The sequence below is a fragment of the Falco biarmicus genome, chromosome 1 (assembly GCF_023638135.1).
Source record: "Falco biarmicus isolate bFalBia1 chromosome 1, bFalBia1.pri, whole genome shotgun sequence".
In the NCBI taxonomy this organism is placed as follows: Eukaryota; Metazoa; Chordata; class Aves; order Falconiformes; family Falconidae; genus Falco; species Falco biarmicus.
In genome coordinates, this window is record NC_079288.1 from 30482967 (window position 1) to 30496500 (window position 13534).

The window sequence follows — 13534 nt, forward strand, 5'->3', positions numbered from 1 at the left end:
CAGTAGGTTTCAGCAGCGTGCAGGCAGCTCGGAGGAGCTGCAGGGACGGGCAGGCAGCAGTGACCGGTGTGGGATGGGAAGCGGAGCCTGGCAAGGTCCCTCTGTCCCCAAATGGTGGCACAGCGCAGTGTGGAGCAGCATGTCCCTATTCCCCATGCTGGGACAGTGCTGGGTGGCATGGGGCCGGGTGTTCTGGCAGTCCTTTGTTCCCTTGGGTGCCAAACCCTGGCTGGCCAGAGCCCAAGGAGCTGTGGGGTCGCAGGGACGCTCCCTCTGAGCATCTGGGGAGCATCCAGTGTTAGGAAGGAGAAGGGTTTGGGTTGCAACAGGCAAGGTATCTGGCACGGTGACGCGCCTTTTCCACGTCTCTAGAGCCCGCATAGTCCGTGAAGTCCCACATGCTGTGTTTGGGGGTTTAATTTGAAGACCCATCCTTTGACCGGAGAGGTTTTCCCCTGGGGAGAGAGCGCAGAGGGGCCGGGCAGCTGCGCATGGGCTGTGTCAGCACCCGGAGCCCCGTTTCCCCTCTCCCCTGAGATGCCTGGTGCTCACACTGCCCTTCTCCAGCCTGCTGGAGGAGAGGGATCCCACTGCGGTCCTGGCTCAGCGGGGCTGGGTGCCACAGATCCTCACCTTCCTCCCTCTGCAAGCTCCCCCGTGGATCTGGGTGTCCTTGCCAGCTGGCTGCACCCTGGGCCAGGCAGCCTGTTGGGCAGGGTCAGGCCACCTTGAGGCTTCGCGTTATCAGCCCCGCTGTGTGTTTTGGCTTGATTTCATGCTGAGCGGCTCGGATGGGTCCCAGGCATCAGCGTCACTTATCCCTGACCTTCTGCATGCTGTGCTCTCTAATCTGGGCGTTAAGGAAAGCGGGACATGGGATACACGGTGTCCTCAGAGCTGCTCTTTTTGTTAGTGGTTGGAGACGAGGCGCTGCCTTCACTGGGACCTCTTTGCGGTGTGGTTGTCACTTTGGTCTAGTGGCTGCTGGGGCTTGTTTTGGCTTGTGGAGCAAAGATGGGTGAGTTATCCCCTGGGCTGCTCCTGGTGCTGGTCCTGGTCCTGCTTGGAGACCAAATCCTTTGGACCCCTCTGAGCAACATTTCTTCAGTTCCTTGCTTTTTGGGGTGGTGCTGGCTTTGCCCAGAGCTTCAGGAGGACAACCTGGTGGCCTTTTCTTCTGGAGGGTGAACAAATCTGCCTTGCCTTGGTGTGCAGAACCTTGTTCTTGAGTTGGAGAACCCTCCTCACCGTGGTGGCAGAGGGTCCTGCCTGCAGTCCCGTCACTGCTGGCTGCTTGCACGGCAGAGCCCAGGAGTCACACTGTGGTTAGACCTTGTCCTGATGTGGTCTCAGATAAGCATCATTGTGTCACACCAGTGTGGGACTGCCTGGGCCTGCTCTTAGGACAGGCTGAGGCTGCTGATGCTGACAGGAGGTGCCCGTAACGGTGGCTGCATGTCAGTAGTGGGGTTTGGAAGCTGTTTTGGCTGTTGCTGCCAAGTCAGGTGGTGGGTGCAAGGAGAGGCCAAATTTTGTCAGGATGGCTGCGCTGACCACGAGGCAGAAGGCCAGAGAGATGTCACGCCTGGGGGCTGGTGGCATCTCCGTCTCCTCCTCCAGGACAGATGGTTCTGGTAAATTTGAGCAGCAGAAGGCAGTACCCAGTGCCTGGGATGACAGGAGGGGGGGGTGGGGGAGGAACTGCCCCTCTCTGCCAGGCTGGGAGTCAGCACGATGGGTCTGGCAGGGGACTGGGTACCCGAGTGGGCAGCACGGAGGAGCAGGCATGGAGTGACCCCTCCTGCAGGGTTTGGTGTCCTCGCTGTGCACAGCACATGTCCTCGGTGGGCTTGGTGGGGCAGAGTGCTCCTGTGGCACCGACTGCTGGGTGCTCCTGCAGAAATACCTGGTGGTGACAGGGAGAGAGCAGAGTCCCCATGGGCTGAGGGGGCACAAAAGAAGCATCAAAGTGCCCATAGCAGATGGTCCTGGCACCTTCCTGTGGCCTCACTGGTAATTGCCTGGATTGAGGGTACGTTGTGCCAATGGGAGATGCCTGGTCCCAGGCAGAGACTCTTCCGTGTCCACCACAGTGATGGTTGGGATCCCATGTTGGCCATGGGGACCCTGTGGCTGCTCATGGAGGCAGAGCAGTAAGGGACCTCATTCCTTGGGTGCAGGACCTCATGAGGGGCTGGAGCTGTTGGCATTGTAAGAGGCGAGGTGGTGGCCTGAACGTCTCTCTAGGTGTAGCCAGGATCTGCTGCCTGCATTTCAAATCATTTTCCCTAAATACCAGCAGTGGGGACTGCTAGGAGGGGGACCCCTGGTGCCACCGGGGCAGCTCACTGCTCCATTCCGCCAGCAGCCACTGGCCCCCGGGCTCTGGCCAAGTAGGGTGCTGAGGCAGGGGCTGGTTCCCAGCTAATTCCCCGGTGAGGAGCCTGCTCCTGCCCGCGGCTGAGTCACAGACCCGTGAGTAAGAGGCAGAGAAGTCTTTGCCATAGTAACATTGGCGCTTCGTCACTGCGTTAGCGTGATGGGGAGCTGCTGCTTCAGACAGGAACGCTGCCGTGGCAGAGGTGTGAATGCTGGCAGTGCTGGGGCATTGCCACCGCTGCCGGGATGGGTGAGGGCACCGCAGAGCCCTGCCTGCCTCCCACCGCCTCACCGTGCCTTCACACAGCCCTTTGTCAAGTGCCTTTTTTCCCTGTCTCCTGCCCAGTTTGATAAAAATAGATTTTGAGCAAGCAGTGTTTCCAAGCAAAAAGCAGTTATATTTGTTTGTTTTATCTGGAAGTTTTTTAAAGGATTGAAAAGTTGGGAGGGGGGGTAAGGGGGAACCAGCTCTTCCCAGCACAGAGATCCAGCAGCAAAGTTAACGTTTCCACCACGACTTTATCTTTTCATCCATGTAAATAAACGTCCTACACACGTCATTCATGTGGGGTTTGCAAGGAGAGCCGGAGATGATGGGCCTGTTCCTACTGGTAATATTTACTCAAGCAACAAGAGCAGGAAACAATAGCAAAGCCAAGACTTTTCCTTCAGGTCGGTGGGAGGGAGCAGCTGTCCGTGCCCTCGTGGCTGTGGCACACGCCCCGGCGAGCGGGGACGGGGCAGACGGGGCACCAGGAAGCTCACCTTCGGGATGCTGTGGCACACGGAGTGTCCCCACTGCCCACTGGCAACGGCCTCCCCAGCACGGGAGTCAAAGTCCTTGGGCAGCACCTGCCATCTGTGGCATCGGGGTCATTATCTGCCAGTGAGCGTCAGGTGGTGGCCACGCATGTTTGCGTAGCTGGAAATGCGCAGGGCAAACACGTCGCACGTGTGTAATGAGCGGGCACGGGACCACCAGGCTGCAGCCAGCCCTGCACTGGTGACTTGTGTGCGTGTGTCCCTTGGCCACATGGCTGTGCCACCCCTCCAGTGGAGGCTCGCTGCCGCCTGGGGCTGGAGCTCCGTGTGGAGCCAGGCTGGCCGTTGCATGGCGGTCAGAGTTTTGTGGCCAGGTGAGACCACGCTGCTGGGCTTTCAGCAGGTGGGGCTGGTCCTAAGGGCTGATAATTCAGAGGGTTTACCCGGGGAGGGGGCCGTAGAGTGTTAGCATCCCTCTTGGCCCTTCAGGCAGGACCAGGGCTCTCTGCTCCCACGCAGCTCCCCTTCTTTCCTTCTCACCACCCTCTGTCTCTTCCCCAGGAGAAAGAAAGGAATGCCAAGAGGAAGAAGAAAAAAGGCACCGCCGTACAAAACGAAGAAGCCACCTTCCCTCCTGCAGCTGAAGACGAGGAGATGGAGGTGTCTGGGACAAGCGGCAACGAGGAGGAGATGGCTGAGGAGGCGGAAGGTGAGGCGGGTGGGGGCTGCGCTGGGGGGATGCGCTCAGCTCTCCCGGCTTTGCTGCATGGTTGCGGCAGAGGCACTGCGCACAGCCACTCCGGGGCTGCAAATGCCAGCGCTCACAGGGGGTTGCAGCTGCCACCACAAAGCCACACCGAGGTGACGGTGTCCCACAGCACACAGCACTCATGGCATTTTGAATGCCTCTGGAGGAGCTCCCTGGATCACTGCCCTCCTCCCGTGTCCATCTGGAGGGATGGTTATTTTGGGGAGCCCTTTGGTTTCTGATTTCCATCAGCGTGCTCTCCAAGAGCACCCAGCTTACCAGGACCTGGCACGCTTGTGGGCTCTTGTAAATCACATTCTATGGTGTTTTCCTCCAAAGGAGGGTCCCTGCGTGCTCAGCAGGGTTGGGTAGCCACCACCGTGGGCTCTCAAGGAGCTTATCACGGGCACAGGGAGGGATAACCTGGCAAGGTTTGCACGTGCCCATCCCCATCCCATCAGGGTGCTGCAGCTGCCGCCGCCCCAGGCAGTGAAGCTCCCCAAGGCCAGCACTACCAGCAAAGGCAGGGGAAGCCGTGCTCTCCCACCAGCCAGACCGATGGATCTTGGTGGGTCTCTTCCTCCTCCTTTCCCTTTTAAGGCAGTGTTTTCCTCCCTCCCAGCCATACCAAAGAAAGGAAACAACTTGAAAGTGACAATTTTCAGCTAGTTATCGCTTAGAAAGCACGGCAGTTTGGAGTTTGGAGAAAATGTGCGTAATTTTCCAACAATAGCCCCATTTGACTTCTGTCAAAGTAATTTAATAACTTAACCAGCACTCTGGCACCACACTGGTTTTTGGCCTTAGCGCCCCGGCTAATGGGACTCAAAATGGGAAATCTTTTCAAATCATCATTGCAAGTGACTCATTACGAGGCAGATTCCAGGTAAATCTTTGTGCGAGGTGATACGTGACTCAGAGGCACAAAGTAAAAGGTAGTTATTGCTCTTTGTAAGAGCGCCTGAGAGGAAACAATGTGGTTTTGAGATTAGAGACAGATCTCTTGACACGCTCCTGAGCCTTACGCTCCAAGCCTCATCTCTTGTTCTGCTGCTGGGGTGGGCTGCAGAGCTGAAGGAAGGTGTAAACAGAGCGGGGATGAAATGTCACGGGCACAGAAGTGCCAAGGTGGTGTTAGGCACGAGATGGGCTCTGGCACAAGGGTGGCATTTGGGGATGCTCAGGCAGTAGCTTGGAGTCGGGGAGCCGTGTGGCTGGCCAGGGGCAGGAGGAAGGACTTGGTGGGGGTTTATGGTGTAGACCCACGGCTTCAGCATCTGGAGGGATCTCCAGGGACAAGCCTGAGTGGCGCGTCTTGGCGTGGCATTCAGAGTAGCATTGAGTGGCAGTTGGGGCAAGTTTGGCCAGATGTGCTGTAAAGTTCGTCCTTAGGTGGGTGGCGGGACACCTCACTGCTTGCTTGCAAGTGAGTAAAAGTTGGAGAAGAAGGATGAATCTCCTGATGAGCGGGACATGTTTTGCGGCCGAGGAAGGGTGGATGTGCCCTGATGGGACACAGTCTCTCTGTGGCGCACATCTCGAAGTTAGCTTTACTGCTACGGAGAGAGGCAGAGCAAGGGATGCACGTGAGGAAGACTTCAGGCATGAGCATGAGAGCCCTGCCCGGTGGGGAGATGCTGAGATGGGACTGTGGAAGTGTCCTAGTGCTCCTGGCCCTGGCAGAGGTTTGGAGGGAACAATCCACCCCCCAGCCATAGAAACAGCCTCCCTGCAGCACCTTCATCTGCAGCGGCACACGGACGCTTGCGCTTCAGCTCACTTGGAGCTGTTGGTGGCAGGTTTGAGAGCGATCCTTCCCATGTAATAATTAACCTGTCCCGCCACACTGCCAGCGCTTTGCTTTCGCTGACCCTGACCTCCTTTCTTCTGCCACTGGCGGCTTAAATAACAACAAACAGGCACAGTGGTTTGGGATGGTCTCCAGGTGCCCCGGGGGTGGCAGGAGCCAGGGACACAGGCTACGTAAGTCAGCGAGCAAGGTGCCAGCGAGGCGCTTGGTCCCAGGGGAGCAGAGCTGCTCCAGAGCCATGGGTGAGAGGGTGAGGAGGGAGCAGGTCCTGTCCTGCAAATCCAGCCAGCAGCCAGGGTTTTCCCTTAAAACCCAGCTTCCCAGTCGCTGGGGCTCCAGCCTTTTGGGCGTGTGGTTTTGTGTTTGGGTGGGGGTTAACAACAGTCGTCGTGCTGGGCAAGCGGAGAGGCCCCCAGAGCATCCCTTTGCTGGTAGGCTCAGGATCTGGGGATCCCGGTGCAGCTCTCCCAGCCCCAGGATCGTCTCCCCCTCAGAGGAACGAGGGCGTTCTCCTCCCAAGGGAGGGGGTGGAGGCAGTGATATGGGAAGCAAGAATCTCGGGCTGATCCTTATTTTTATTTCTTCCCTTTTCTCAGCTGCAGTAAATAACAGCTCCGACACTGAGAGCATTCCCTCACCGAGGCCCGAAGCCAAAGAAGGAGGCGAAAACGGGGCCAAGGCACCACCCGGGCCAGGAGGTGACTCCAGCGCAGAACCGGCAGTCAAGTGGGAAGAGGCTCCAACACCCCCCCGTTCCACCACTGACGCTCCCCCCGCTCCCCCCGCAAATCCCGCTCCTGCCGCCAGCCCTCCACCGGAGGCAGCTCCCGAGCCGCCCAGCAGCGAGGAGAAGGGGCAGGAGGACCTGGTGGTGGACGTGGTGAAAACGGAGGAGCCGGAGGAGAAGGTGAGCGAAGAGCCCTGCAAGAGCGAGGTGAAGGAGGAGAGTGAAGACAGCCAGGAGAAGGACAAGGGGAATGACAAGAAGGTGGAAAGCGGCGTCAGCGGTGGAGGGACAGTGGGGACAGAGGGGACGCCCAAGGCTGAGAAGAAGGAGAGCCACAAAGGCAGTAAAGGCCCCGGGGTGAACCCCGACAGCGACTCCAGCGCGACCTGCAGCGCGGACGAGATGGACGAGCAGGATGCGGTGGACAAGAGCAGGTAGGAGTGGGGAGAGAGGTGGGCAAGCGCACGGCCCAAGGGCCAGACGAGTGTCTCTGTTGCATGCCACAGTGCCCATGTGCGCTTTGGTGAGCTCCTCCTTAGGAGTATCACCACTTAGGCACTCCCCCAGGTGAAGGGACATGCCCCACCGTGTCCCCACGTGGCCATGACCCTTTGGCAATTACTTGCCAAGGGGTTGTGACGCAGCGAGCAGTGCGATGTCGCAATGTGCAGGCGCTACTGGCAGTGGCCGCGGGCAGGTGTTGGGTGCAGAGCCACTGCGGTGGCTGGTGGCAGCCCATCTGGGTGACGCAATGGAGCAGGACTGTGGGGCTGTGCAGAGGTGCAGGCAGGTTTGCCAGCATCTAAGGTTGGGAAGGATTTCTGTCCAAGTCAGTGCTGGCAGGAGATAAGTTGCATCAGGGACATGTTCCCAGTGCAGAGAGGGGGCGAGGTGCTCCCTTGGCAGAGACGCTGCTTGGATCCGTAGGGGTGACTTACCCACCCTGGCTGTAAAGGGAGGATAATGGTGGGGGCTGTGCAAGCTTGCCGGTGGCCGTGCCACCAGGTCTTCACCTCAGCTGCTGAGATCCTGAGCCCTCCACCCACACCTGGGGCCAGCAGCCAAGGGTGCCTCTGACCCTCATGGATGGTTCTTGGCACAGGGAGGGGAAACACTGGCTGCCCCCTTGGAGAACCGTCCTGCTCCCCTCCCAGCTTTTCCCACAGAGCGCTCCCCACCCAACAGCCTCACAAATGGGGAGAGGGTTTCCTGGTTTTTAAAGAATATGTATGAATACATGCATCTTCGTAGCACTGATTTTTCTAATGGCACCTGCTCCTGGGCCAGGTGGAACTTCTGGGTCCACCCTGCCGTCACACACAGGGACAGCAGTCCCTCCCCACCTCAGAGCTGGGCTGGGACTGGAAGCTGGCATCCCACATCCAGCATCCTACATCCCACATCCATCCCATGGGCTTGCAGGGGGCAGTTTGACAGTGAGATGGGTACTGAGCAGGCTGTATGCAGGGCAGTGGATGGGGCTAGTTAAAAAAACAACCAATCAAAGCAGCGGGATGAGGCGGTAAGGAGCCGCCATGCATCTCCACTGCTCCTGGGGGCCTCTGCGCTTTCCCTGTGGTTGATGCAGGAGCCAGTGGGTGAGTGCTGCTTGTGCGGGAGCATCCTCCACACCGCCCGGCCACCCTGGGGAATCAGCCCCTCTGGCTGCCAAGCAGCTGGAAGCAGCGCTGACGATGGCGAGGGGTGGCGTAGATGCCGCTGGCCCCAGCCCCATGGCAGGGCTGAGGCCTCTTGGCTGCAGTGCTCCTCTCCAGCGGTGGACAGAGTCCAGCACCACCCCTCCCCGCCCTCCCCTCCTTCCCAGACAGGAGAAAGCTTCCCAGCAAGGGAGAGTGAGGCCGGTGGGGCTGCACTCCTCAAGTTTAAGATTAACCCAACCAAAAACAGGACAGCAGTGGGTTGTACCAACTTCCCAGCACCAAAGGAGCAAGTCGTCTTGGGAATGACTTTTTCATCCCTGGCTCCTCGCTGAGTCAGCACCTATCTTGCTTGTCAAACAGTTACCAGCTTCCAGGAATACGAAACATAAAGAGGCATCCCACAGCTCCCGGGCCACTCCTCTTCCCCGGTGTGGCGATGCAGCGTGGGTGACAGCAGAGCCTGCCAGCACAGGGAGGCTGCGGCTGATGCCAGTGCTGCCGCTGCCCAGCGCGGGAGCCTCGCGAGCACCCACAGTGCTGGTCCCCAGCCAGCTCCGAGGTCTCAGCGCTGTTGTGCTCAGGCTGGGGACTCTGTGCCTGTCCCCACTGTAATTTTTCTCCTTTGCGTTTCCCACCGGTGGAGGGCTGCTCGCTCACAGGCGGTTACTGCAGCCCCGCTGCCGCAGCGTGACTCGCAATGAGCAGGACGAGGCTGCTGAGATGCCGCGTGAGCCACCCCGTCACCGCATCACCCGATGCTCGCCCGCCCACCCAGCGCCAGTGGGGCGTGGGTGCTCTTCCCTGCGCTTGTAAAAGCATCAAGCTGTCCATGGCATCTCCCGGAGGGTGGCTAGGGTGTCCCCGTGGTGAGAGGGAAGGGGAGCAGGGTTGGTGTGAGATGTCGGGGCAGCCTTTTTTGGGTCCTTCTGCAGTTCACACCAGCAAAGGCAAGTCCAGGATAAGGAGGCGGCAGCCTTAACTCATCAAAGCTGGAGAAGGCAGCTGATTGTCTGTGGTTCCATGCAGCATGTGCTGCAATAGCACTGCCAGTACTGCGGTTCAGCGGGAGGTCACGCCAGACAGGGATGCACGAGCTGAGGGCTGTGCTTGGGCCAGCGCTGCATTGATGCTGTGGCCCTGGCTTAGGGAAGCCCATTGGGGAAATCTGGTAGCCATCACCTTTTTACAGCCACTGTGTGTGCAAGGAATTGGATTTGACTGGGTCACGTGTCAGTGTGTTGGCTGTCTGGCAGTGAAACTGGTCCCCATCTCAGCAGGTTGGAGGAGTTTGGGAGTTTCAGAGATGCGGTGTCCTGGTCACCCCAGAGCTTTGCACCTGGGAGGGGACATTTCCATACCCCCGAGGCTCAGCCATGTGCGTGCCCACGCCTTCCTGCTCAAACCCTTTTCCCATCCCTCCCAGCACCATCACCCCTGTTTAGGGACTGGTGGTTGGGTTGGGAGGTCCCAGGTTGGCAGCAGGTGGGTACGAGATGCTGAGGGTTGTTCATCCGGTGACTTCCAGAGCAAAGCACCCAACGGATCGCCCTGGGTCCGGCACAAGTTCTGCTGGGAGCGACTTAATCAATTACACAATTTGCATATTGATGAATTTAATACTGACTCTAGCTTCCTAAGCATCAGGATCCTGGAGAGCTTTAAGGAAACCTGAGGATCTTAGGTGGGCTTAAAGGGACCATAAGGGTGCTTAAATGCATCTCCATGAGTGCCATGAGTACGCTGGGCAGCTGCTGGGGTGGTTGATCCATGTGTCTCAGCAGACTTTGGGGTGTTGCACCCTTCTGGGAGCGCCATCCATGTTCCCAACGGCACAGCTCCACAACACCCACATGGCTCCACGGGCAGACATCGTGATTATTCAGAGAGCAGCTCAGAATAATCCTGCCTGGTCTCCCCTGGGTGCCTAACCAGAGCACCCTGGTCCCGGTCTGGAGGTGGGTCCCTTTCCTCTCAGGTGCTGGGCACTGTGCGGAGCGAGGGCTGGGGCAGTCCCAGCACCAGGATGAGTTTATTCCCCGCACATGGCCCCGCCACACTTGTTTATTCAGCCAAGGGTGAGCATGGAATGACCTTGAAATTTATAGGCTGAAGAGAGCAGTGAAATAACAGCTAAAATAAACAAATCAAGCTGTAAAGCTTGAAAACTATGAACTGGCTTCAGCAAATGGGAGTCAGGAGGGAGAGAAAGCGGAGATGGCCTGGAGAGATGTGGCCCCCGGGGTCTCAGCACGAGCTCAGGCGCTGGACACACCAAGGGTTTGACCCATGGGCTTCACACGCCTCCATCCCCACCCTGTTATGGTGGCACCATGGAGGTGCCCACCTCGCACCATTGGCACAGGGGCTCGATGCGGCGGGCTGAGTGTCTGCCACGCAACTCAAAGAGCCAAGGGGAAGAGTAAGCGGCAAGGGTGCACCAAATCCAGCCTCATCTTTCCAGTGATCGAGTGTCCCAGCCACGTGAACAGGTTGCTGGCCCAGGCTTTAGCACCTTGATAAAAGGCAGTTGTTGAAGGGAAGCATGAGGCTGATCCCCAGCACCGGGCAAGCACCATGTGTGAGCTCTGGAGAGTAGCAGGATGCACAAATGAAGTTGAACTGGTCACCCTGCTCTGTAATTCCCAGCTCCAGGCTCTGGTTTTCCCTTGGGTCTATTCTGGACATCAGCAGATTTGCTAGAAATAGTGTAGGGGATGAGGGAAAGAGGGCTCGAGAGCCTGTTGAGCCAGATGTAGTGGTCTTGTTTGAACTTGGAGCCCCATGGGGGTTGTCTTTGGAAAGCAGGATTTGAATCCCATCCTGCTCTCTGCCTCCCCTTGGCCTTTTCATCCCATGGCAGAGCTGCCCCGGTTGCTGGCTGGGCCCGGGTTGTGTTTGTTCCCCTCTGTGCCTGCCCTTGTAGACCAAAATGACTTGGGGACACGTACAGCCCACCAAGGTCAAAGCCAAGAGACCTCCCCAGTGGCTGCGGGTCCCCCATGCTGTGGGCAGCACTGCAGATCTTCCCGCTGCGCAGCCTCCTGTCGGACGAGCATCCTGATGGTGGATGCCGAGATCTTTGGAGCACTGGTTGCCTTCTAACCTGGTTTGGGGGCAGGGCAGCAGTTTGCAGGGCCAGGAGCCCAAGTGCACAATGTGTTCAAGAGCCCAGATTCCCAGCAGCGAGCAGGGGTCCGGCACGCTCCTCTCTGATGACGGGGATGTCCTCTAGGCTCGGCAGTGTAAAACAGGGATGCAGGGTGAGGGGGAGCAATGGGACGTGGAGCTCGCCCATGGCGGAGCCTGGCTGACGTGCGTGTTTTGCGTCCAGGTTGCTGTCCCCCCGGCCCAGCCTGCTCAACACCACCAGCGACGCCAGGCTGAACTCCTCGCCGCAGAAGCCGCTGGACCTGAAGCAGCTGAAGCAGCGCGCTGCTGCCATCCCTCCCATTGTGAGTACCCCAGCAGCAAGGGCCAGGGCCGGGAGCACGCCAACATGCGCCTCGCGCATGCTCTCCCCTCGGGCTGCATCCCCGGCATGGCGTGCGTCGGGCTGCTGAGCGCTGCGCCTGGGGGGTGCGAGCCCCCCAGCAGGCAAGGTGCAGAGCATGGTCCCAGCCGCTGCAGCAGCTCTGCCAGCAGCGTTTGGATGTCCCTTGAGCTCTTTTATCAGAAAGTTGTGGGAGGTCTGGACAGAAAAAGCTTCTTGCTGCCACATGACTGCTGCCTCCCATTGCTTTAAAAAGCAAGCGTGCACTTTCCCATCCCTGCACTTCTCTCCATCTCGTGCGCTTGAGGGTTACCACCTAAGAAGGATTTATGCTTTTTCTCACCCACAAGCTCTGCTTGGTCCCCCTTTTTGGCTACCCAGTAGCTGTGCTGAAAGAATGTGTTCTCTGAGGCTGGTGGCTCCTGGGCAGTAGCGCAGGGGGGACATCCCTGCATTCAGGTTTCGAGTGCTCAGGGAGGACCCGTTCCTGATGCTTTTCCAGTTTCCCACGTTACAGCTCAAGATGTGGCTGCTGTAATGTAACTTCTGGCAAAAGCTACAAGCACTTAACTATAGATTAGAGGTTTTTAAACAAGGGAAGTCTGAGGCTCTCCTATAGCATCACCAGCACGGAGCTGAGACTCTTTGTTGTGGGCTTTTTCACTCTCCTGTGGCTGGTGAGCTTTGGAGCCCTGTTTGGGCTGATAAGACTCGTGGTAATAGCGTGGGGCAGGTGCTTCTTGTAACACCTTGAGGTCTCCAGGACTGTTATGGATATCAACAGCATGTGACCAGCATCCCCAATTCTTCTCCCTATGCAGATTTCCGAAGGTTTCTCGGAGGGGATACTGCAGAGTGGAAGCGTGAAGCCTCAGGTGCCTCCCCACGCCTTGGCCCTCTACCAGCAGCAGATCACAAAAGCCCATGAGTCTGCCCGCGAGGACGTGCCCCCGAGCAAGCTGTCGCAGTCCCAGCAGCAGCAGGCTGAGAAGGAGCAGCAGCAGCCAAGCAGCAGCCCCAGGGGAAAGAGCAGGAGCCCCGCTGTTGGTGACAAGGAAGGTAGGGGCTGTGCGCGTGTCGGTGGGTCCCCATCCCCACAGGAGTGCCCGTGTGTGCCGCTGTGTGCAGCCAGCAGCTTTCCTCCTCTGAGGTGAAAGCTCGCTTCGACCCTTGAAAGCTCTTTAATAGCATCTTGAAGCGGGACGAGAGAGGCATGGCTAATTTCCCATGTTCATTAGACAGTACATCATGTCTCATTGAGCCTACAGCAAACACCAGGCCACTGCCGAGCGCCGAGGAGGTGAAGATTGCCTTTATTAGCGTCTCTGCCATTCACTTGAGAGCAAAGGGGCCTGGAGGCATGCCAGGGCTCTGGGTACAATGGCTCTTTTCTACCTTGCTGGCTTTCTATAAAGAATGCTTTTAATGCTCAGCAGGGACCATTATTTCATTTAAAATCAATGCTAATACTGTGACTCGGAGTCCAAAGGTTCCTGTAAAGATTCCCAGTGCTTTCTCCTCGGAATAGCTCTGATGTGGTTTGGCTGCCTAATGAGCAATTCAGAGTTTCCCACCATAGAGCATCTGAAACATTATTAGCTTGAGCACCTGGGGATCAAGGTTAAGGAGAGATGAGAAGTCCTGATGACACCATCATCTAAATGTGTTTTTAATCCGAGCATCGGAGTCTGTTCCAGTTCAGAGTGTTTCCCTGCCCCTCGTAGCCAGCCTGCAGTCAGTTGCCTGTGAAGATGAGATGCTGTCACCAGTGGCACCATCAGAGGAGCTGGGTGGGTGGGATGTCCCCCAGTGCTGGATCCTGCACAGGGATGGGTGCAGCTGCAAAAATTACCTGCTTATGCATGGGGGGGGGGGGGGGAGGTGGATAAGACTACATTGACCAGGCAGATCTGCACTGGACCTGGGCTGTGATCTTTGCTGGAAAATCGCTGCGCTA

The 13534-nt window shown here is 58.0% G+C and overlaps 1 protein-coding gene across 12 annotated transcripts in view; it reads left to right on the top strand.

The window, feature by feature from the left end:
* Positions 1 to 13534, top strand: part of NCOR2 (nuclear receptor corepressor 2) — a 253614-nt gene that overhangs the window by 204998 nt on the left and 35082 nt on the right. For all 12 annotated transcript variants that reach the window (XM_056349627.1, XM_056355454.1, XM_056356291.1 and 9 more), the window contains 4 exons: positions 3703 to 3850; positions 6296 to 6860; positions 11419 to 11539; positions 12399 to 12636. In XM_056349627.1, coding sequence (XP_056205602.1) covers positions 3703 to 3850; positions 6296 to 6860; positions 11419 to 11539; positions 12399 to 12636 — 1072 coding nt within the window. The remainder of the gene's footprint in view (positions 1 to 3702; positions 3851 to 6295; positions 6861 to 11418; positions 11540 to 12398; positions 12637 to 13534) is intronic.